Source organism: Rhopilema esculentum, unplaced genomic scaffold (genome assembly GCF_057945365.1).
Source record: "Rhopilema esculentum isolate cy_ngs unplaced genomic scaffold, ASM5794536v1 HiC_scaffold_24, whole genome shotgun sequence".
In the NCBI taxonomy this organism is placed as follows: domain Eukaryota; kingdom Metazoa; phylum Cnidaria; class Scyphozoa; order Rhizostomeae; family Rhizostomatidae; genus Rhopilema; species Rhopilema esculentum.
The window spans coordinates 414,393-440,137 of record NW_028300835.1 but is presented as its reverse complement, the minus strand read 5'-3'; the positions used below and the strand labels follow the sequence as shown (position 1 = coordinate 440,137).

At 36.7% G+C, this 25,745-nt stretch overlaps 2 protein-coding genes and 1 long non-coding RNA gene across 4 annotated transcripts in view; 2 read left to right on the top strand and 1 right to left on the bottom strand.

Moving 5' to 3' along the window:
* Positions 1 to 25,745, top strand: part of LOC148957474 (uncharacterized) — a 67,844-nt gene that overhangs the window by 16,778 nt on the left and 25,321 nt on the right. Inside the window, exon 2 of the long non-coding RNA XR_016145216.1 lies at positions 12,483 to 12,549. This is a non-coding gene — a long non-coding RNA (uncharacterized LOC148957474). The remainder of the gene's footprint in view (positions 1 to 12,482; positions 12,550 to 25,745) is intronic.
* On the top strand, positions 2,608 to 3,129 carry LOC148957477 (uncharacterized; the record flags this gene model as incomplete). Its single annotated transcript, XM_089115281.1, has 1 exon — positions 2,608 to 3,129. A coding segment is annotated over one exon (522 nt), but the record flags the coding sequence as incomplete, so codon positions are not given.
* Positions 3,204 to 10,225, bottom strand: LOC148957476 (uncharacterized). Of its 2 annotated transcripts, none has more exons than XM_089115309.1 (3): positions 10,066 to 10,225; positions 6,766 to 6,954; positions 3,204 to 3,703 (listed from the first exon to the last, which is right to left on the bottom strand). In XM_089115309.1, the coding sequence occupies exons 2-3, from the start codon at positions 6,952 to 6,954 to the stop codon at positions 3,479 to 3,481; spliced, it is 414 nt and encodes a 137-aa protein (XP_088971435.1). In that variant the 5' UTR covers positions 10,066 to 10,225; the 3' UTR covers positions 3,204 to 3,478. The 2 variants fall into 2 exon arrangements, with proteins under 2 accessions (XP_088971435.1, XP_088971436.1); XM_089115310.1 differs by lacking the exon at positions 10,066 to 10,225 and adding an exon at positions 7,838 to 7,982.

Below are 25,745 nucleotides of genomic sequence, written 5' to 3'. Positions count from 1 at the left end.
AATATATGGTTTAATGAAAGTGCCAAAACTTGATATCGTTGGAATGAAGGTAGAATGTATTTTAAAATGGTATGCTTCAAATGAATTCAACTTCGTCATTTTTTGAAGAATCCCGAGGTGGGCGGAGTGTTTCTGACACCCTGTCCACCCCCCTGCATTATCGTTATACTTTTGATATAGTTGCTTCGTCGAGTTATATTTTAAGTTAAAAGGAAATGGCTTAATAACTTGTTTTGATAATGTCTTGATAAGTTCTGTTCACAGAACTGCATGAATAAATAAAATGTGCCAACTAACATTTGGTGATAATCGGAATTGTCAAGCAAGGAGACATAATAAAGCTAAATGTCTTTATTTGAGATTTTCAGAGGAAACATCTGAAAAAATTTCTAAAAATTTGAAAAAATCCGCAAATCCGGACCCGAAATTGACGGATTTTTAAATTTGAAAAGATCTCGTACGCCTTTACATGGAGTGATACACCCCTCGATTCAAGTGTCCTTTCCCTCGTTGCTACTGTGGTCAAGTCACCTGATCTCCCTTCGCTCAATATCCAAGTTCTTCAAACATTATCAATACCAACGTTATATGTCTTATCATAAGTCACGTGATATGTATCAAAAATCACTGTGGTAATAACGGTTAATAATAACAAACCTTTTTAACAATAGGTATACCAAGATGTGGAAATAAATCATAAGTGCACAATGACCTATACACATCACCTTGTTTACATCTTACAGCAGTTTTCGGCTGTTATGAAATTGAAACGAGCAGCTAGATCTCTTTGGTTGTACACGGTTTTTTATAAGAATCTAAGGTCCGAGTGCTTCCAAGGTAAAGTAAATAGTTTACTCACATTCAGAGATAAACTAACGTAATGTGCTAATTCGAAGAATAATAAACAATGATGTATTAAGTCCCTCAGCAACTTTGCTTCACATAAATTGCAAAATATGTTTTCAAGAAATTTTCACTATTTCACTCACAGAAAAATACCTCAAACGGGCAAATATCGTTCTCTTACAGAGGTGCAAGATTGTGGAACGGCCTCTAAGCTGATGCAGAGTTGGTATCCTCCCTATCAAATTCAAGACTCTCAAAGGGCCATCTGAAAAAGAGCCCTAACAAAGTGCTCAAGGAATTTTGTTTTCCTAGAATGACTAATTCTGTTGAGATCTTTTGAGATCTCTTTTGAGTTTAGATCTGTTGAGATCTAAAGAGTTAAACTCATTGAACTTTATCAATGTCAAGTTGATGTCAAGTGTAGTGTTATTCAATGTCAAGACTGTTTCGAGTGTCAACTCGGAAAATGAAACCGGAAATCATAAAGGTTTCTTGAGCTTACCGTTTCTTATAGCCTGTTTCATATGAAAAAATGCGTGTAATAATTTTTGCTTATTTTTGTTTGAGATCAGAAAAAGTTGGGGCATGTTAATAAACGATCAGCCTGGGTGTGAATGGTGGCCCTTTGCTGTAAAAAGTATACAGGCACGTTTAAGACAAAGTAGCAAAATGGCAGTCTCCGTTTGGACCTTTTGGTGTGCAAAGTAAAAGAAACATAATGATCTGCAAAGTTCTTTGTTGCTACTGTGGGAAGTGTCCATAAAATTTTCATAGTCGGCTCCGTGATTAACCATCCATCCAGCCCCTCTACAGAACTAAACCAAAGTCCCTTAACCTTCGCTTGGATTGAATTTAATTCTCTTCATATTTTAATCTGGCCATAATTTTGTATGTAATAGTAAGTTTCTTTGACATTTAGAGTTTATTTGGACTGGAAGGTATCTATATATTTAAGTGAGTTTCTGCTTGTGTTGAAATAAGTCCAATCAAGAAACAGGTGTTTAACAAACATAGTACAACAAGAGTGTAAAACCTTTTCATTCAACTATGTCTGAGCATTATTAAAGTCAAAAGGGCTCATGCAACTTAACAGAGTCTTTCTTAAAAAACCCCTATTAAGTAACCCTATTGTCTTCGTCATCAAGAAGGTGTAAGAAGGTTGTTGTCTGCATCTCTTAGCCCCTTTCCCTCCTTAACAATGTCCTCCTCTTCATCTCAAAATTGCATCCAATGTCTATATTGGTATCCAAAATTTCACCTGAGGGACACAATTAAATTTGGACTGATCATCGAAACATGGACTTTGTCTTTGGAAGCAATTAGTAATGTTTGTTTAAAACCATACAAAAGACAAGCTCAGCTTGTCAGAAAACAAAAACGTAAATTTCTGGCATAGAAACGAAAGGTTGCTCTTGTTGTCGACAACTGTCCAGCACATCCAGAAGTAGAGAACCTGAAAGCAATCAAGCTTGTGTTCCTGCCACCAAACACAAAATCTAAGACACAGCCAATGGATCAAGGGGTAATTCGAAGTTTAAAGGCAAAGTAACGAACAGTTTTGGTGCAGAAATACATCAGAGCAATTGATCAGCAAAAGTCAAGTCAATGCATTGCAACAAAAATTAGCATTTTGGATGCAATGGACATATCTGCCGCATCGTGGTCTATAGTATCTAAAACGACAATCGTTAACTGCTTTGTCAAAGCTGGCCTTTCTTCCGAAAATCAACATGAAGCAGCATCATATGAAGATGACCCTTTAAAGATTTGGTGGAAGAATTGACGAAACTGCAAAATAGAGATCAAGAGAATGCTCGAGCCAACACAAGTGCAGAGGAATTTATTGACTGCGACGAACAAGTTTTAGCAAGAGCAGCATTGCCAACTGAAGATGAAATCATAGCTGAGCTGATTGGTGAAGACGTTGTTGAAGTTGAGGACAGCCAAGAAGAAAGCCAAGAGGACAGCCAAGAAAGCAACGACAACTCTTTGACAAAGCCAACAACGGACGAAATAAGAGATGCGATTGAGGTATTATCAAGATATTGCCTATTCTCAGAGAATGGAGAAGCGCTCCGTGAGCATTTCGTTAAAAATGAATGGTGTTATAGAGAGGAACTGGTTAGAAAGAGAAAACAAATGACATTGGATGCTGATCTGACTTGTAATTTTGTATCAGTGATTACATATCCTTTGTTGCTGCCTGTTAAACTTTCCAAATTTGAAAAAAAGTTCGATTTTTTGGGGTCATCCGATAACTCGAACATTCCCTATCTCGAATAATTGTTCGTTTCCCTTCAGAGTTCGAGATAGTGGATGTCAACTGTAAGAACTGGAAAGAAACAAAAAGACTTGCGAAGTTTTTTGAAGATTTATTGGAACATATACATATACGTACATAAAAATAAGCATCCTAGGGTTCTGTACAAAAGTCTTGTAGCTAATGTTCTGTAGAAAATAAGTGTAATACCAATGCAGAGAATTACATTGTAATTTAAAATTAAAAGGGTGAAAAAGATCAGAGACTGAAAAAAACAAACTTAAAAACAGTACATTTCCCTGCAGCAAACAGATTTATAAAACAACGCCCAGCAAAGCCCGTTTGGACTGAATCTATTCGAGCTTTGACTCCTCAAGATGTTCCAAACACTGAGACAAGACATTCAGTTGCATTCACTTTGTGGCCACAGATGATATGATGTTTCTGTCCGTTAAGGTTGACCGACACGGACCCTGACGTAGTCATTCGGTGTGCGACGATTCCTTCCTGTGCTCTTTCGACTGCATTCAATAATACCGTGCATTCTTTCCAAATTTGATTGTTTTGCCTGTCATAATCGTGGCATTGGTCTGTTACCTGCAGATTTGAAGAACATGATTTAGCTTACAGACAGGAACCTATTTTAGTGGCAATGTTTTGGGTAGAGGTATGGGTGAGAGGCAAACAAGTAAGATTTGGGCGACATTTGATTACTACCGACTTTCAGAAAATCTTTGTACCGAATCGAAGCAAAACTCACCTTCACCCTCTGGTAATACCGTCCAGGCTTACAAGCTCAAGATGAAGTTCCCCTAAGTTCCAAGCTTATTGTTGAACCCAGGGACGCTTTACTGCAGCTGGTGGGCCAAGCGTATGTTTTCAAAAGAGTGGTTCAGTAATCTACTTTTTGAACAAAGGAAGGCTAGAGGATGTCTTACCGGGGCTTGGTGGGCAATTCCCTCCTTAGTTATATCAGAAAAATCCTGTTTGATGATCAGCTGTAATGGCGGCGCCAAGGGGGATATGGGGGGGGGCGTTGTAATTGCCTCCCCCCCCACTTTTGTCAAAACATGGTCCACTTGTTCCTTCTAGAAATTGGTTGAAAAGCGCTGGATAGGGGTAGATCATCTTTCCTAAGTGAAATTAACCTGGTACAAAGCACTGGAACAAGGCAAAAGGGGGGTAGTCTCACTGGCCACGCCCATTACCCTCCCACTTTGCAGTAGCTGGCGCCACAACTGATCGAGAGTGTCTTGTTTCTGGCCAGTATGTGGAATGTGGTATTAAAATAAATTTTGAAAACAATTGTAAAAAGTAGAACATAGGAGGCATCAATCTCTGGAACACTTGGCTCTACACCCCTGTTCTTTTTTTACATAGAATTCTTTGCTATATAACCAATTTCAAAAGTCACGGTATGCCACTGGTATGATCTATATGATTGGCATTTCTTTTTGATCTGCAGAGACCTGTCTCGAGGCACCTTAAATTCTATAGCATAAATAGAGAAAGGCTAGACATGTATCTTGGATTGCAGATTTTAGCAAAATGTGTCAAAAAATGTTCTAAAGACTGTTTTCTTAATTGAGAGAGATTTTTCGAAACGTTGTAGCTTAAGTTTTTTAAATTTTAGGGTCTGTAAGTAATCAAAATAGCAACGGACAAGAACGTCCCATATCATCCCAAATTCTAACTGTATATGGACCCTATTAACGAAGCAGTGACATCGCTAGAATTTTGACTTGATTAAACTTTGTTAGCTGTTTATCAATAGCAGTAATGTAACTACAATCATGTAATTTTATTGCAATATTGCCCAATAGTTTTCAAAAGATTTAGCTAAGTACACCAAGGCCCCCTTCCCCCCCCCCCCCCCCCGGCGAATAAAGCAAAGGCAATGTAGCTCTTCCAATATTTCTGTTTGAATTTCATGACATAACTATAAAGGTTTTGGGAAACATTTCAACCTGTGTCTTTTATAATTATCAAAGGTCGCGAAAAGCTAAAAGACATTTGCTCTCGCTAAAATCCAGTATTTTTTGAGCAAAACAAAATTACGACTATGTATTCTAGCTATCTAAAGATTATCGATGCTTAAATCGAAGTTTGAACCAATTCCATTAGAGAAATGAAAAATTGTTTAAATGATTAAAGAAGTATTTTGCATTCGCTGCACAAGTCAAACTGTTTTGAATTGATGAAATAGAAGGTATGTCGCAGAATGGCATGTGACGTGACAGGAAGAAGAGATGGAGAGGTGATGGGGGAGGAGGGGGGGGGGGGGTGTTGTAAAGGCGAGAGGAAGCTCTTCTTCTTCCTTGAACCGTTCATAATTATCACGACTCTGGATACAGAGAGCGTACCAGTTGGCACTGTCATGCTTATTATAAAGAAACAGTTCTAGAGATGGAAATAAATTTCAGCCAAAACAGTTGAAAATGTATCAATGTATTTACCGCTACACCAACTGGGTCATGACAAAGATAAAGATAAGGGCATTTGGACTTAAGCATTTATTGACGAGATTAAAACTGACTTAATTATCTATTATCAAGGTATTTTCTTTTAAGCCTTCTAGGATTGTGATAAGGTTGTTAGCAAAGTTTAATTATTTGTAGCTGTTAGATATGCGTAGAAATTTATATCAAGAGGAAAGTACGAAACAGGAGGGCATTAATGTACTTAATTCGAGATTATTGTCATAAGCTTTATAAAGCTCCGAAATGCATATCCATTTATCTTTGTAAAAAAAGCATTGCTTTTTAGTGTCCGGAAAACAGAGGATTGTACTGCTTTGTTTAATTTTTATTACTGTATACGAGGTCATAATGTGGTACCAAAGATTTTAACTTTGACAATCAATGGGTCTTGGAGGATTAAATTATCATTTAAGTTTTAAAAATCCAAAATTTTAATTATCCAACTGTTGGAAATTTTAAGATTTCTCATTGCTGGTTTTCCAAAAAAAGATCGTATAAAATTGTAACAGTTTACTATTAAAATGGATTGGCTTGATTGCTTCTTGATAAACCAGACATTTTCGTGCTTTAAATAAACGTGGCAAAAAACCATTTAAAGCACAAACCATATACAGTGTTTTCAGACTGACTACCCTCAGCGTGTTTCGCCTGAGTCTAAATAATTAAGCCCAACAGTATCCAAGGGGCACTTACAAATATCTCTTGCCTGGGTTTGAGTTGCAGTATAATGGAAATGACTTCCTTAATTTGACTCACTTTTAAACATCTTTACTCTAGTTCAGTAAAACCATCTTCTTTAGATTGATAAGCAGAGCAGCAGTATGGTTTTCTTTATTGTTCGTATCAGAACAACACCCTTAGCTTTCTATTTGGAAATCATACATGAATATGGATATATGAATAACGCATAGTAAAAATTAGGCAAAAACAACATTAAGCATCGAAACACATATACGTGACCTCATAATTTAGTGCAATTTATTTTTTGGGACTCGGTTGGAGGGGAAACTCGATAAACATGGAGAGACGTTTCTTTACCGTCAGGTTTTCTTCTCAGGTTCTCAGAATCGCTTGTTTTGAAACATCTCAGGATTTAAACTTTTACAGGGAATAACAATTACAAGCTAAACATGATTTGTTCTGTATATAACGAAAGAAATGAAAGAATCATCTACTCACAACTCTCTTCTTGTACTCCACCCTGACGTCGTTGATGCCACCAATCTCACAATAAAAGAACTTCAGATCGCCATTTGGTAGTTCATAGAATTTGTGGTATAGCTCAAAGCCCCTGTAGCCTGTTGATCTCTGTGTGTATGCCAGAGAGGCAAGCAGGAGAGCTGCCAATGCCACTACAATGCTTTTCATCTAAAAATATGCGATTCGAGAATTCTAAAGTTGATTCTCTGATTGATTCTGACATGTGATCAGTAACTGAAATCATAGAAAGTTTGATAGCACCCGAGTCCAACCAATTTGACCTGACTCGGAAAGTTTACCTCTAAAATATAACTTGGTTTTTCTGGCACATTTAGATCATAAAGAGAAATGATCGCTTAACCAAGAAATGTGGGAAGTTCACTACACTGCCCACACAGTCAAAAGCACTTTTATAAAAGATTTCAGCTTCACGGGAATAACTGTTAAAGCTTAGTGCCGCAGTTTCTTCCTTTTTCAAGATGCAATTCAACATTAACTATAGCAACTTGTTGTTTGGCAATTTCTACTAAACCTCTGCAACGTGATTCTCAAATCAGCATCTGAGCTTTATTCGTTTGAAAACAAGTAAAATTAAAGAATAAAAAGTAACAATGCAAAACCTGGATAGAAAGCCTCGTTCAGAGGGAATAAAAGAAATATTTTAGCTCTGCAACCAACAAATTCTAGTTTGGTATAACTACAGTTCAAAATGAACGTCTTTCCTTCATGAGATTATTTTCTCAGTCAAAGTGCATGATAAAGATATATATGCAGCAGAAAAAAGCACAATTTAGAATGAAATAAATTCTTTATAAGCTTCACTAAAGTTTTCTGTGAAATACCCTATAGACAATAAAGCGAAATGCTTGTAAGTTTTAACAGAGTCGAGGCTTCGTATTCAAAACGAATCCATTCAATTTCTGTTTTTATGTTTCAAATCCTCAATTCAAAATACGGAAATTGCACCGAGATTAAAAATTTTCTTCAACAAAAGATATAGCATCAATTTTGATATCTTTAGCATTCTTACCTTACGTTGAGAAAACCTTACCTTGCAAATGATTCAAAGACTTGAGCGTCCTTTACCCAGTAATTCGCCGTTCTAAGTAATCTTTAATACAAGTATGCAGACAGATCGAGGCAGAAGTAAGAAGATTAAGCCTGACGCAATTAAGCTAAGCAAACGTGTTTTTAGTTAAAACGTATTAAAACAAAGTTTCATTTAGTAGGTGAAAGACAGTGATGCTTTGATTCTGCAAGTACGAATGTTTTTGTATTGGTTAAAGGCATTGGCAAATTTACCGCTTGATCAATTAGACAATAAACTGTCTTGCGTCTCTCTGCGGTATTTTTTTGTAAATTGGCCGTGAGTAGACTACAACGAAGAAAGGTCTGATCTCATCGTTTGGCTTTCCTTCATCTTGCTATGCACTCTTTTTCATAAGAACAATTTTATAAGAACACGAGCCTCAAAATTGGTCAAAAGTTAAGAACGAATTAAGAACAAGCTGAGGCTGAGCTACTGTAAAATGTATTTTTTAGCCACGTTTCATCTCATCAACGAGGATTTTTTTACATGTGAGGGTGATTTTTTTGGTGATTTTCAAACTAGGCAAATGAAGGTTGTCTCAGTCAGTTTGTTGGTAAATGAGGCTTGGACACTTCCCTGGAGCGAAAAGGCTAGCAATTGCACTGCTAACAACCTATTAAGTTAAGAACAAATTAAGAACAGAGAACAGTTAGCCTGAACTTAAATTTACTGGTTCTTATACACAGTGGCGGATTTAAGGGGGGCAACTAGGGGCAGTTGCCCCTCCCTCGACGAGTTGAAGCAAGTATGGCGCCCCTTTTTGGAAATTGTGCGCCGTTTTTGAAGAATGAGAATGAGTTGAAAAAGTTTCTGAGACCAATAGGTTAATTTGCTTCAAGGATTACTTCAAAGTTATCTTGTTTATTTCGAAAATGGATTTGAAATTGTTTTATACAGCCTTCTCTCGTCGTAAATTTTTGAAAATTTTTCAGCGCCCCCACTACTAACTGCCCCTCCTTCAAGTTTGCTCTGGATCCGCCCCTGCTTATACAAAAGAGTGTGAATCTTTTTTCATAAATCCAGTATCGGATAAGTTTGCTTGCACATGGTGCAAATATACATGCTTTTTCTTTCAATTTGTCTGTTGACCTGTATGGTCTTGGAGAAAATACTGAAAAACGGGTCAATATAAAAGGTATCACCACCTTAAACAAGGACTATGCTCCAAGACAATATCAAGTTCATGGAGTTCTTCCACATATAAGGAAAAAATCAGCATTGTCCGCTAATTTGTTGAGAACCGCGATTAAGTTTGCAGCCAGATGCAATCTTCATAAATGAATATCGGTAAAAATAAATTGGTAGTTTTAGCAAGAATCTGAAAACTAGCTGGTCTAAAGTGACCAACTTGAAGTCACCGTGCAGCTAGGCTAATTGCTAGCTAGAATGGGATTGTAAATGATTAGGAATCGAAAATGTGCCTAAGGGTTTTTTTGTGGCCGCAAGGTATAAAACCTCAAAAGTGCCTGAAAATTCGAGAACACACCAGTCTTCTGACCATTTCACTGATTGAGGACGAAAACTTTTCAAAAGCTGTTTGTTCAGGACGGAAATGATCCCCAAAAGCCTATAATTTTCAATGCCTTTAGAGAGGAGCGATTGCGGACAGGGCAATTCCCCAATCTTATGAAGCGAAGATGGGCGGTTCCTCCTTCAAACCCTGCCAGTTTGAAGGCGATCTTCTTATGCGTAGCTTCGCTTTTAGCAACGAAAAGATGCACTTTTACTTCGTAAGACTAATGGATTTTGTTGTACTGCAAGATTAAAAAGAATCCTCGATGAGCTCTCGAAAGCTGTTTTATCGTAAAGGCTCCAAACATTTTTTGAGAGCCAGAGATTTTAGTCTCTTGGACACTACGAGCCCTCTTTCATAATGCATACGCTTGTACGATCATAGTTAAGCATTAATAAGTTTTTGGGAGGTTTTAGATTGATGTTTGCTTTTGATAGCAATTGATCTCCCAAAAATGACCTCCATAAAACAGTATTCAAATAATATGAACCAATGAATAGACATACGCGTAATGTTTTTTATGACTCGGTATGATTAGAATCGCTGCGTTGTGACTAGAAATATACTCGAGATACTATTATTGAATTTGAAGACAAATACAATTTCTAATACAAACCAACCAATAAAAGCTAAAGACTGATGCCTCATGAGCTTGAAATAGCAGATAAATACTCACTTTGAGAGGACGTCGATACTGCTAGCGTGTGTTTCCGCTGGAAGAGCGTTTGGATGTGATCTTCAAGTACGGCAAGGTTCGTTAGGCAAATTGTTAGACGTTAAATAACGTCTACGGCTTTTGATGTCATACTTTTCTGCAGGCAATATCATAGTTTAAGGACTTTCTGGAATTACAATTAATGTTTATTTTGTCATAAATGAAGACAATAAAATTCTTAAATACACAGGAACGTAAGCCAATGAACTGTGCGAATTTCTACCAATAGATTTGGAGAAGGAGAATTATTCTTATCTCAATCGTCCTTTGTGCTTTGAAAGTTGTTTTAGTAATACTTAGGATTACATTTGACGAGATAAATGGCCCAATTCTTAAATAGAAGGATCGAAGAATAGGATTAAAGCAAAGGAAGAAATCATATTTTGATCTAAATGGAAATATTTTGACGCTACCTTTCGTGCGATAGGAAAACAAACAGAAAGTAAAGAGAAATTGTAATTTTTTGCACAAAACGCCGCTATCATTCGCAAGTACTTTTATATGGGATTGTGTTATGACATCGTATGACCGCTTTCTGTGCATTGTTTTCCTGCGGGGTACAATTCTCATACACAAGAACGGAGGATCTGCCTTATTTTCAGTTATAAAAGTTAAATATTTGCCCCACAGCTTTGACCAATCCCTCATCTCGATTAAACAATGAGGCCGAGAGTCGCATGTAGCAGGGTTATCGGTTCCTCCCTCCTCCACATCCCACATCACTCCACAGCAATTCTTACATCCAAATTTGACTGTATTTCGTCCCTATGATTGATACCAGTGTTTCGACCTTCCCTAAAGATTAAGCCTTCCCATATGATACTTCTTGGTGTAGATAGCCCCACAAGGCAAAGTTTTCAAATGTTTGCTTTCGCTCCCGAACTTTTTTGAACACTTTCGAATACTATTTATATTTTTTTCTGGCTGATAAATATTTTACATTATTGGATAGAATTTGAAACGTTGCTATCCCAAACAGCCATGAAACTTCAATACTAATCGTTGCCAGAGGGGTTGCTTTTAGAGGACTTCCGAAGCAAGATTTTAGATAAGAGGAGTAACTAACTAAGTAATTGAAAAATTAACCTGTAACTGTTCCTCCTCCCAATGCTATTACTTAATCCCCCTCCTTTTCAGCTTGAGTCACTGAGAAGAAAAGTCTTGCAGCTAACGGACCAACCAGATTGTCCTTTGTACCGAACATAGTACGGCTGTGTACCGAAAACTAGTAGACCAACCAAATGCTCTTGCTAAAATCAAATTTAACTCGCACAAAAGAAGCCTAACTTTGCCAACCTCTTTGCATACATTGCTGAAAGAAACACAGCTTTGAAGGAAAAGGTGTGACACGGATTTGAAAAAAACACGAGCATCTTAATTAGGTGAACTAAAGTTGTACAATGATTGGAGCGTAAATTGGAAAGTTTCCATCAGAATATTTTCATATGTACACTAAGCAGGGCCTGGAGGGCCTAGCAATGTAAATTAAGTCTCCTCTTACCCCCTCAAGTCCTAATTGTGGCAAACATTGACGCTGTTTCACTTGTGAACTTTGTTTCAATGTCTTTGTTGTAATCAGAAGAATTAAGCTGTTTTACCGAAAAAGTTGGGTAAGCCGTGGCCCTTCAGGCCCTTCTGGTCCTCCAGTGGCGCGGGCCCTGCTAGTTAAATATTGATAATGTATGAAAAAAGGTAAAAATTTAAAAATGAGAAAAAAATTTCCATGCTGTAATAAATAGTAGGGATATCCAACTAAACTTGTTAAACTGAGAGTTCTTTCACTGAAGGTGGAGAGGTAGAGCTTTTAAGACTTTTACCAGGAAAATAGTATAGGACGGTTTGTCAACACTGCTTATGCTTGGAGAAGCAACTTCATTACGTAGGGCATTCTGCAAAACCAAGGTTCAGTCTGGCAAAATCTTAAATTCAAATGAAAAAGATTTTTATCAAGTTTGAAGTTTCATTAAGTGCTTGCTTGTTTTTTTCTTACAAGCGGTAAGAACGATTGGCCATAACAAGAACCTGCGTGCCTATCCTTTTATTCAGAAATATCAATCTTTGTCATTTCTCGGTAATAAAATGGTTGCATCTAGAATACGTTTCTAGCAGAATTTTCTTCATCAAGGAAATAGCATTGGTTGCATTTTTTTTACGGCATTGTTATTTTGCTAAAAGCAATTCTATTTAAATATATAGATAACTATAAAGCGTAACAGCTAAAGTTCCAAACCGTTCTAAATTACTCAACCCCCGCCCCCACACCCCCGGTCGGTACGCCCCTGACTACACTTATTCTAGCGTGACCTGGCTTTCCAAATCTCTGTCAAAAACCCATCCATTATCTTTAAGCAGAAATAGCATTGTCGATTCCATTTCAGGGAACTGGGACAAGTGACGTCACCAGTAGATTGTTGATTTCAAGAGCGAAAAGTGAATAATGACAAGGTATGTGATTGAATATTTTTAAAACAGTGTTAGGATAAAATGTTATTGAGAGCAAATTCGGACTTTGATATTTAAGGGGCTACACTTTGGGTTATACTTTTCCCCCATTAAGAAATTATATGCTGCTATTATTCTTATTTCTCTCAACATCATTCATTACTTTCTCCGGCTTTAAATACTCTCAATTATCACTTGCAAAACAGGGTTTATGGGGCTATGTCAGGGTCTCCGACGAAAGGGGGTATGAGGGTCATGCCCTCACTTTTCTGCAAAACAATAAAAATTGTCACCAAGTCTTTTGTTATAGGTGTGAAATTTTACCTTGGCCCCCTACTTTCCAGCCTTTGTCGGAGCCCATGTATGCTCATTGCGAAATCCTTTCTCTCAGCTATAATACAAATATAAATAAACTACTTCTATTACAATTACGTCTTTCATATATATAAGATAAAGATGTTGCTGTTCTAGCTAGGGATCGTGTTTTTTTTGGGAATTTATGAACTTTGTAGGAAGCCCTTCAAGTTTCTTTTAAACATGGAAATTGTTGGGCTCATTCTGGTGTTTCTTGGAATCTCGTTCCATGTTTTGGCCCTAGAGTGAAAGAAACTTCCCGTTGAGAATTCCAAATTGGATATTCATCCAGTCTTATTTATCTGTAATTTTAGTACAGTGAGAAATTTCGATCTATTTGAGTCACGATTTAAGCGAATCACTGAATTTGAGCGAAATTGTGCAGAAATTAAGCGAATCACTGAAGAAAGGTATGGCATTCAATTATGAAAGCTGTGTAGGGCTCTTGAGTTTGCGAAACTTTCAACACTTTGCAAGCAAAGCTACCCTTATTACCAATTATATTTGTCACTAAATCACCTTCAACATGCAGACTTGCGTATGCATTAGGAGTGTATGTAGATATTTGTTCAATTCAGCGTGCAAATAATAGAACGGTCAGAATTTCGAAGCAAAATCTTTTTAAGCTTTAACTTTTTTTAGCTCTCAAATTAATCGGTACAAAACATGTTGTACAGTTTAAGATAAAAATTTCCCTGGAAAATGAATTATTTCTGTTTTATCTTCAAAACCCCCTTCAAAAGCTGCACTTGAAAAAGCTCACATGAAAAATAGCCCGGTATATGTGAATTCTGATGCTAACTGGAAAGTTTCAGGCTCGTCATTGTCATACTTAACACCAACGAAGCATTAATAACGACATGAATTCTCATCTCTTTAATCATTGCCTGTTCACTTGAGTGCCCTTGTTGTAGTTATCATTGTCATAGATTGGGAAATCCTCTGTATAAAGGTACAGCTAAAAGGACTCTGGCCATAGACTGATAAAACAGCACCCATATACTCCTATATATATCTGTTTGCGATCTTAATAGAGCATTGTGAAACGCGTCTAAGTATGCAAAACAAGTCAAAAGTATTACAAATTTGCTAAGTATTACATATGAGCACAGACTCTGCCAAATCAAACCTCTATAACTTTGTTATGGTTAATAACTTAACGAGCCAGGCCAGAATAAAAGTAATCCGTTAGCAAACTTAAATTGATTTTTTCTCGCCCAGTTTTTAACATTTCTAACTGATTTTACGTATTGAGAGGTGTCTTATGTCGCTCTTTTATGGTGTGTAGCTAAAATTGAGAAATACTAAAAATAGTTTTTTATGACGTCACACTTCGAGACTCTTATAAACAATCTATGTCCGTCTTTAATAGAGTTCAAGTATCTGAACTATAGACATCTCAAGTTTGATCTAATTTCAAACATAACGAAAACATCATAATATATATTCTAATAGAGCCATTCTAATATATATTTTCAAGGCTTTTGACTGCCTCAGTCATGAACTTTGATAGCCAAACTCTAATTATACGGATTCAACAAAGATACTCTTCACCTAATATACACAGATATTTGCACGAAAGGCGGCAAAAAGTGGAAGTTGATAGTATTTCAGTTGTTTAGTACTTGGGAGAAAACTTTCTTGGGCGTTCCACAAGGCTCAGTGCTCGGTCCCCTGCTACTCAATATTTGCATTAACAACAATTTTTATCTGGTGAAAGATACTGTTGTGTGTTATTGTACAGATGATACTACTGTCTTTTTATGTGGATCTGATCTAGATGTGGTATTAGAACTACTTGAAAAGACGCTTATTTTTTGTCACAATAGATTGAAATTAACAAAAAGAAAATTAACGAGGAAAAATGTCATCGTCTTGTTTTGGTAAGAAAAAAAGTAAGTCTCTGCTAAAAAAAGGTCTGTAATAAAAGATTGCACCAAGGAGACCCTTTTTGGAGAAACTCCAGACAAAAGGTTAAGTTTTCAATCGCATGTTGATAACCTCTGCAAAATAGCCAGACAAAAACTTCATGCTCGAAATCGCATGTCAAAATTCATGGATGCACCTCAACAAGCTTTAACAATGACTTCATTTATGTGTCATTTTAATTTGATTTATACATGCTTCATGATATGATAAATAACATGATAAACAAGATTCTCCAACATAAACTTCGAATCGTATGCAAAAATAGCACCCCTAATTTTGACATTCTTAATAAAATCAAAATCAGTGTCTATTCACAAAAGAAAATTAACAGCTGTTCATGATCAAGCTAAGAACCCGTTTACACTGTGCCGGATAAATTTTATCCGCATCAAAATTAGTTCAGATAGGCGTCGCGTTTACACTAGACCCACGCTATCCGCACGAATGGGAGAGCGGCTATCCGAACAAAATTAGTTCACCTAGGAAAGTGGATTAAATTAGTTCGGATAGCTATGTGGTACAGTGTAAACGCTTTTCTCCGGATAAATGTCATCCACATCGTATCTTGCTCGAAAGCGATTGGCTATTTCATCCAATTTAGTTTTCCATGTCTCCCAATCAAAACCTTTCGCCATCTTGGCTGCCTTGCTGTCGATAAATACTCGTGTTAAAACTGCAGTTTGTTTGTTTGTTTGTTTGTAACCTTATTTTAATTCGATATTTTTTCTAGCTATACATATATATATATGGATATATACACATACAACTAATCTAAATCGAATCTACTGTATAACAAATGAAGAGGATATAACTAAGGAAATAAATACGTACATACATAAGCTAAATATTTGAAGCCACTTGGATATGAATGGACAAATATTACAGGATATCGATATCATTATATTTGCAAACGTTGCATTTACAGCTAGGACCATCCCATCGTGTTATCATACGTTGGTCGTTGGTCAGTATCTTGCCAGTCCACGTAAAATTGGCATCCTTGTCAGCTTTCCCTACTTTCGTTGCTAGTTCAGTATCATTTTGTTTCAAGAACAAACTATTAAAACAAACTAGGCCTAATTTGTATCGACAATATCTTTGGATTTGGTCTAAAAGAGAAGCAGACGTTTCTGAAGAGAGAATTAAGTCTTTTTACGTTGGCGGGAATTTTGTTATTATTTTGTTGCCCAGAGAAGACTTCATTTTAGGCGTTCTGTGCATGATTTAGGTCATGTGACTACAGTTATCCGGAACAGTGTAAACGGGAGGGCAAAGTGGACAAAATTTGTGCGGCACAGTGTAAACGCAAATCGATCCGAACAAGTTTTATGCGGATAAATTTTATCCGGCACAGTGTAAACGGGGTCTAAATCCAGCATTAATGGAGGATGTTTGTGTTACTAGAAACCTAAAATATGAATTTATAGCAAACAGAAACATTATTTTGCCTTGTGCAAGAACAACGGAATATGGCACAGAATTCATTAGATTTTTTGGCCAAAAAATATGGCAAAAGCATCCTACTAAAATTGAAGATTCCCATTCACTACTTATTTTTAACAAACATGAAATGTTAGAAAACTTCGAGTGCAGGTGCACTGTCAATAACCTAAATCCAAAATCAATGGAAGGTTTTTTTGTTATAAGAAACATACAATTTGCAGTTGGACCAAGCAACATGTTGCACAAGCAGCAATGGTAGATCCATATATTTACGAGAGAAAAAATGTAGGAAAGGTTTAAAAATTTCCTAATAGTCAGTTCCATACAAAATTGATGGATATATGATCACATCCCATTTCAGCTCTTGTTTTCAAATTTGATGATTTATTCCAGGGGTCTCAGGTTAAGTATAAAGCAGGGAAATTTCAAGAGGGTTCTACTAAGTTGCCAAATTTAGAATTCTGGAAACTATAGTGATAGCTAGAGTGCTGGATGGAACGCTGGGAAAATTACGATCGTTCATGATTGCAAAAGAAGAAGTATGCATAAATTTATAAACACAGGCGTAGGGGATGCAAAACGTTAAGGGGGGCTTAGCGTGGATCTTGCCAAGAAATTATTGTTTGACTGAGATAGAATTCTCCGTATGGAGCCTGAAATTCAGCTAGGAAGGCTCCCTCCCAGCCCCTATGTATCCAACGCCTATTTTTGGGAAGCACTTCATTTGTGTTTCATCCATAACCATCAAAATATTTTCCATTCGAAAACCACCAATAAGGCTTCTTAGTTGATGTTTAATATAGCTGTTGAATCAGTCCTACTCATGTATTTAGAAAAAAACTCAAAATAAATATTACCAACTTACATATTAAGCCTTGAGTATGATAAAATTTAAAATTGTACATGAGGTCGAATTTTGGCACAAGATTCTATTGCAATTTCACATTCAGCATCCTCAAGGTATTAAATATACGATAAGGTCATTCGGTCATCCATGTTTTAACACTCAAAAGAGTTGCAGATGTTAAGTGCTTTTGTATTATTTGCTAAGTTTCCCCTTATCGAACCTTACTTACCCATTTGTGTTGATAAAGCTGCAAACGATATGTGTTACCTATTATTTCCTAGTATTCTGTTTCCAATCTGCATTGAGTGACCAATGCCAAAAATTGCACTGGTCATCATGTGGTCATAAACATTTTAAAGACAAAACAACAAACTTACAGATTTGCCATAATTGTTTCACAAACCACTTTCATTCTTAAATGAATAAAGATGCCTCTTCCAACAGCTCAATATGGGTTACGTCGATCTATGTGATGCTTTGAAATCCAAAATAGTTTCTCCCAGGGGCGGACTGGCTAATTTTTTTGGCCCGGGCAAATTTTGATCAAACCGGCCCACAAAAATAGCAAATAAAAAACTCCTCGGAAAATGCAAGTAAATGTTAGTCTGTAAGGAAAAAACGTTTTTAAATTCAGTAATTTTGTGCATGGATGAATGCTGGTTAACAGAACATGTTAAATATGTCATTTGCTGACTAAATAGAAAATAAACAAAAATTTTAACTCATTGGTTTGACTTTCTTTCTAAATACAGTAACTTATATGTTGATAATGTGATCGTTCAGATGTCATCTAACAGGTGTTTCTCTAAGAATATAAACATGAAGGACTCCCGGTTTGGCTGCGAAAAATTACCACGTAATCTGTCCTTTATATATTTAAAGTGGAAAAGCTTCTATCACACTCAACTTGTGACAAATAATTTTCTAATCCTCCGGAAAACCACAATGATTTTCAGCAGCCCAAAAATATCGATTTGTCAATTTCTAACCCCAAAAAGAAAACATGGGCACCCCTGTTTAAATTTTATTGTGTAGCACCATACCCCTGTTGGGCAGGGGGCCATTTGACTTATGATAGTATATGCCTAATAAATTTACCATAACTTGTTTGAGTTTATTGAAAGGAGCAAGAGCAAGACCCTGCTGTTTTTTGTGACGTTTGTGGCTTTTGCTTGATAAAAAAATCTTTGTATCGTAGCTGAATCCTTTTCTTCACTGATGTTGTACAGAAATTGTTCAGTCGTTTTGCCACTCTATTGAACATTGTCCAGTTCGCGCACGCGCAATCGATTAATGGTTTGGATTTGGCGTCAATTTATTTCCCATATTCAAATCTTCAACAAACTTTCCTAGTCAACACCGCGAACGAAATGGAAACAACGTGAAAATTCAATTCGACCAATAGCAGAAAAAGGCATTTCATTAGTAACGATGAATCTTCTGATCAGATTACCTTTAGTTACGATAAGGAAAGCGATGTAAGAGAGCACGAGGACGGTGATTTTGATGAGCCTAGCAGTCCTAGCCACTTTTCAATAATACACCCTAATTCATACGATAACACGGTTAGGGCCATGAAAAATGTATTTTCAAAGGTTAAGAGATGCCCTGTTGCCAGTTTCCCACCCGCATTCTTCAACAGGAAAAAAGTTCACTGGACAATGTTCAGTCGTTTTGCCATAACCAATATTTTCTTGATGTCCATACTCTGAACAAGTGAGCAATGTCTAGTGTGTGACCAGTGCAAATGTCCAGTCGTTTTGCCGGGGCTTTATGTATCGCATTGAAACAGGGATGTTACAGTATAATATGTCGCCAAAAAGGAAATACCGTCAAGATAAAATATAACAAAATGTCAATAACATGTTCCCTGAAGAAGTGTGTATATTTATTCTTTCCCAAAAAGTCTCTGAAAATTCAAGGCAAACAGATTAATGCGTGGGTATACTTTTTTGCCTCGCATTCACTTTTTAAGCTAATTTATTTTTTTGCACTTTTATCAACCGGCCCTTAAACCAACCGGCTCTTAAACCGACCGGCTCTTAAACCGACCGGCCCTTCGGGCGATCGCCCGAATAGCCCGACCAGCCAGTCCACCCCTGGTTTCTCCATTGAACAGCTAAAGGAGTCTTTTGGATTTTAGCATAGAACTGGGGCACAAGCGCATAATCGTATAGTTTTTGTGTTGCTAGTCAGTGTCGTCGGAACAAATTTTCCATGTACCTATCTATGATTAGGCCTTAATAATTTTTCTCGATTCTACATCTTCAGCTCTTCTCTTCTGTTCCCTTTACTTGACTGACATTGCAAATATAGTGTGGTGGAATTACGATTTTACCCGGACAAAAATAATAAAAAGCTGTAATTTGGCACATAGGTTCCATACGATACTGGAAAAAACCAGAAAAAAGCCCCATCAATTGAACATCGGGAATTCCTTATTTGGGCAAATCCCATATGGCGCACTGATCAGCAGGGGTTCAAATTTTGATGTCGCTAGAACCACATGTACATATTCTAAAAGACAGTTTCATGCTGAACAACTTTTATTCAACATACACGCCCTTACAATGTGTGAATAAGTACTTTCTGTTCAAAAATAGCAGATAGGGGGCAACTGAGGGCAACTGGGCAATAAAATGTATACAGTGGTGGCGCCAGGGGAAGGCTAGGGCGCTACGGCACCTCCATCGGAAGTATCTAGCCCTCCCTATCGGAAGAAAATTTTAGGTTATTGTCGGAGCATATTTGACAAAATAACGTTCGAAAACTGCATATTATAGTCAATTTAGCCCCCCTGTTGGAAGCTCCAACCCCTCTGTCGGAAGATTTCTGGGGCCACCTCTGAACGTATATAAGTTTATATATGAACAACTTATATACTAACAAGATAAAAAAATGCGTTGATGAAATCCTATCCAAGGAGCAGGTAAAGAATCCCGCTAAACATTTTGAAATTTTTTGCAATCCGTGTATTATTTTGAGAAAATCTGCGTCCGGCAAGTGTGTAGAATTCCCTCGTTCCGTTGAGAAATTGCCAGATTTCCGCAATCTGACATCTTCATTTGCAGGAAAAAGGCAAGGATCTACCCTGTGCCTTGCAGACAAATATTCTTGCTGGTAATAACTGCGGTTACGAAGGTCTTTTAATGCAGAACACGGGAAAAGGTGAACCACGTTGAAGTATATATATTTGTCTCAGGATTTTCCATTTTCCAAGTCCGGGTTTTCCGTTTTTCACAACTATTTTCCGGGTTTTGGGTCCTAGATACTCTCAAAACACCCTCTTTCTCATGTGCGCACTTCTCAATTGAAAAGTTTGCAATTTTTGGGATTATACGTAATTTGGAAGTTATCTCTTTTTCTGGTAAAGAAGGGCATAAAGGGAATATTACTGGCCCAGCATCAAGCTGTAGTTTTGTGCAGCCACTTTGAATTTGCACTGAATTTGTCAGTGTTTTTTACGTCTTAGCAACAAAAATTACTAAGATGGAGGATGTCAATGAAAAAAGTTGAAAAACTCAGAATTGAAATCTTCATCTTTAAATTAGTTTAAAATGAAAATATCATGTTGTTTGGACCGTTCGGTCGCGAGTTACTTTGTTTTGAATATTTAGATATTTCTTTAGATTTGACCGGAATTTGCTGCTGCAGTAAAAAAGATTTCACCAGAGTCAGCCCGGGTTGAGTCAGCCTGGGCTGAGTGGGCCCGGGTTGAGTCAGCCCAGGCTGAGTGGGCCCGGGTTGAATCAGCCTAGGCTGAGTGGGCCCGGGTTGAGTCAGCCCGAGCTGAGTGGGCCCAGATTGAGTCAGCAAGGGGTGAGTGGGTATTATCATACTTTATCTTATTCACACACTTAATGATTTTGCATCGATAGAATCTGCGATATAAAATGAATGTATTCAGCAAGAGGATCAGCCATTTTTTCCGCGCGCTTTTCAATATTCAATCGTCCCACTTTGTTCCTGCCCAATCACCAATAAATTTGCATATTTTAAGGGTACGTATGGTAAATAAAAGTTATTCAGCGTGAATTTATCTTTCAAGAGATGTACATAGTACATACTATGTGGTTTTAGCAACATTAAAATTTTGAACCACTACTGATCAGTGCGCCATTATGGTATTTGCCCAAATAAGGCATTCCCAATGTCCAATTGATGGGGCTTTTTTCCTGGTCATTTCCAACTTAGTATAGAACATCTGTGCCAAATTACAGCTTTATATTATTTTAATCCGGGTTAGACCGTTTTTATATCTAATTCCACTACACTAAAATTCACTTTTTGCAAATTTATGACTGCATTAAAAATAGTTGCATGATTAAGTAAGAATGAATAACAGTAAGGTTTCAACAGATACACTCTTTTTCATAAGAACTAGTAAATTTAAATTTAGGCTGACTGTCCTTTTTTTGGGAAATCTGAAGCTGGATTGTTCTTAATTTGTTCTTAGCTTAATAGGGTGCAAGATATGCGATCAACAGGGAGGTGTTCAGGTCTCATTTGCAAACAAAGTGAGTGAGACAACCTTAATTTGCCTTCAAGTTTGGATATTCACCGAAAAAGCACAACAACATGACTAAAAGTCCTCGAATAAGAGATAAAACATTGTTCAAAATTGCATTTTACAGTAGCTCAGCCTCACCTTGTTCATAATTTGTTTTTAACTTACGACCAAGTTTGAGGCTCATGTTCTTAAAAAATTATTGTCATAAAAAAGAGTGTATTCCAAGGATATTTTATCACTTCACAAAAAGAATAAAAAAAACTTAGGCGTTGAATTTTAAATTACTTGATGACTGTGCTGGTACTTTCAGGAAAAATGTGAGAAAAGTTTTTGCTTTTTGCAGACCTAATTTCAATGTGCAACAATGATAACAGGCTGTGGACGGATAGAACAGTTTTGTACAACGCCCAAGTTTCTTTGTAAATCAATAAAAACTTGCAGTAATAATTTTACACATTTTTCGTTAACCTAAAAAAAATTATCAAACATCTTAGGTAGGCGTAATACTTCATCAAAATAGATCTGTCGAAACTTCATCTTTTTAATAGATTATTCAATGGTGGTCCTTTTTCAATTATTCATAATATTGTTTTTATAAATTATGGATATTGATAAAGAAGTTTGATAACCTGCCAACACCTGAGGCGACTAACAAAAATTTATCAAAGGTCATGTCCATCAACCCGATAATTTCATCAAAACGTGAAGTGATTAATTTTCCTTATAATTTCATATGCCTTTTTTATGTATGCCTTACAGTGGCAAATGGCTACAGAAATAAAATTTTCTTCTGATAAGCAGTTTTTATCTCAAGAAGTTATAGAGAAAAATGTTCTCAAAAAGAAGATGTAGAACACAACCAGCCAAGCATATCTTTTAGATACAAAAACCATTTGAAGATAAATTTTACTGATTGTGATCATTGTTTTGGTTGAAAAGTGTTATCCTCTTGCTTTCAAATATTGTTGCAAACTTAACAAGCTGCATGTGTCTGAAACTTAACATTCATGGTTGTTGAATTGTTCTCCAAGCTATTGAAATGATAATACAAAATCAATGAACCAAACTTTTATCACTGCAATTTAAAATAAGCTCCATTGTATGATTTCTTTAGTCGAGGAAATATTTCTTTGTCGTCAAATTATTTAGGCTCTCTTTGAAATTCAAAACAAAACTTCAGATAACCACCAAAATATCTGCTACTAAAAATTAATTAATCCAAAATTTTTCACCCTAGAGTCAAACGTAGACTATTGTTAATTTTTCATCATACCAATGATTTGACGCCAAAGCTGATGTTCTTTGGATACCCATCATGTTATACTCCAAGTTTTGCTTCCACGAGCCTTGATAAGAAGAGGTTGAAACTTAACCCAGGTTTTCTTCTCCTCGTTTACGTTACAATCTAGGTAAAAAAGCCTTTAGGAGTAAAAATTTTGAAGGAAAACAATCAGTAGCAATATATCTGACAAATCGTTATAATACAGACTATTAATTAAATTAAGCTTCATAAAAACATTAAATTTACATTCCAATTTTTCTTCTATGAACTTTCCTTTCTTAACAAATTGTCTGATTAATGTCTTTTTAAATTGTTAAAAAAGTTGATGGATATATTAAAAGTCACAACCTAATCGCTTTGAGAAGTTTCTTACCCGAGCTTCTATCTTTTTCTAAAAAAGGCAGAAAATAGTAAGGGGGAAATTGCATTTTGAATCATCAGAAGCCTAAAGAATATAGTGAGTCTGATACCCTGGGTACCAGACTCACTATATAAAATAATAGAGTCCTGTCTCTATCTACTACTATCTTTATCTACTAGAGTACTATCTCTATTTTATTTTATATAGAGTCTGGTACCCAGGGTAAGTCCTTGATTACCAAGGATGACGCATGTAACCATCCAAGCGCCATAGCTTGCTACTCAAGATGTTTGCTACTCGAGATCTTTAGAGTGTTCTAGAGAAAAGGACATATTGGTTCTGTGAAGCAGGGTTCTTCAAAGGTCATTGATTCATTGACCCCACGCCTTTTTGCTACACGGGTTTGATATTGATTCAGATACTCTGTTTAACGAAAAACGGGTCAGGGCTCGTGTGGTAGCCACGATTTTATTTTAATTGTAGCTGTTGTTAGGAGGGAGAATTGCAGAGAACTGTTTATAAATCACGCTTATAAAATAGCTGATTGATGGATTTATTGAACATAAAGAGTTGTTTCTGCTTGAAAAGTTTGAAAAAAGCTACAGTGTCCTATTAAACATAAAAAAATGAGTAGGAGTTGCACTAAGTGCTGCATTTGACTGTTGCACTAAGTCGGAAGAGTGTCTTGGAACTATAGGCTACCGAAGATGCCCTCGCGCTGGGCTGAAGGTACATGACTTTCTTCAATAAACTATTTTCTGCTGCGAAATATGACCATCTCATAAATACTCCATCTGGCATTTTCTGGTGGTGGATTTACAAATGGATTGGACCCCTTGCACATGAATTTAAGAAGAACAGCTTCATTTCCTTGTCACAGTACACCTTCAGGAGTTGCAAGACTAGAGCAATGGCTTCAAATAGCAAATAGAAGTCCTTCCAAGATGTAACTACAAAAAGGCTGAAACCAGAATGATTTTGCATGCTAACTCGAAGGATGCAAAAATGGTTGTTGTTGTGAAGGATATGATATGTTTGTGCTGCTTGTTCATGCAATGCAAAAGTGCAAACCCATAAATGAGTTTATAAAATGTGCATAAACATCAAGCAAATCGTCGAGATTTGAGCATCGCTGAAACTTTTGGTTCCAAAATTTGCTGTGTTCTCCCACAGATCCATGGAATTATGGGCTGAGACAACTGCATATAAGCACAACATTGATAAGGTTACTGTAATAAAAAAGCTAATGAAGAATAAGAAACAATGTGCGCTTATACAAGACATTGGCCTCAATAAAAGTCTCTCAGAAAGCGATATTGCAGACGCAAAGACATTCGCCAAACCGTAGAACATAGTGACATAGCCTATTCCAAGGGAAAAAAGCTGCGGGGGCAAATCTTTGTTTATTTTAGGAGTAGGACAATAGCCTATTGTTTAAAACAATAGAAAGTCATTGGGACTGCAGAGGTAATTGCCCCCCCCCCAGTTAGTATGTTAAAAAAGGCCCTGCATAGTGGAACACTATATTAAAGCTACTTAGGGACAAGGGATTCGTATTTATCAAATCCGAAAACGAAATCATCTGCAGTAGTTCCAGCAGATCCACAATCATTCAATCAGAGAAGAATTAAATTATGTCAATCTAACAAGGTTATTTTGGCTACAGTGTTTATGTGCAACTGCTACAAGACATGTACCAAGAGCCTGCAGTTGAAATTCGGACAACATACTTGATCGTTTAAGGTCCATAGGAAAGCAGCTTCCCCATCTCAAAAGAAGTCAAAAAGACATCCAAAGTGTGAAAAGGAAGCCTCCTTTACAGCACAAGGATATGAAGATGACCCAGAAGATGAATTTACCCATCAAGAAAATCATGCACCTTCATACCCAGCGCTAAAGACCTATGGTGCGAAGACATCTTGGACAGCCTATAATAGTGCAAAGGCATTCTATTCTTTCAACTCAGTGCAACAGTCAAATGCAGATGCAGAGAACTTATTGTCCGGTTCAGAGTGGGACCAGTGGCGGGGTGGCTATGTTTTCCCTGGGGTGGCCAAGTAGATTTTTGCGCCCTATCTATACTGTATATCGTGGTTATATAAAAGCATGTGTTTCTAGAAGGGAAATCGATTTTTGCAACTTGAATCCAAAATTTCATAAACAAGTTTTGACTAAGAATGTGAATATGAATGGAAAAGTTATGTAATCCTAACATTTGACCTTCTCGATCGTGGCTCGCTAAAATATCAAGCTTTTTTGAGTTGGCTAATTTTCGAGAGTCGGCCTATTTTCGAGGAAATACGGTACAAAACATAAAGTACTAAGCAAAAGACATTTTGTTCAATTACACTGATGTTTCATACAGGCTACTCGTTTATTATATCCAGAAAACCAGCTTCAGAGTAAAATAACGTAGAGAAAATTTTTGTTTCAGGCTCCTTAGTTTTTTAACTAAAGGCAACCTTTGTCCATT

Coding starts and splice junctions, on each gene's coding strand:
- LOC148957476 (XM_089115309.1), bottom strand. CDS start 6,954: ATGAAAAGCATTGTAGTGGCATTGGCAGCTCTCCTGCTTGCCTCTCTG. Junction 3,704..6,765: donor TGGAGTACAAGAAGAGAGTT/GTGAGTAGATGA, acceptor TCAAATCTGCAG/GTAACAGACCAATGCCACGA.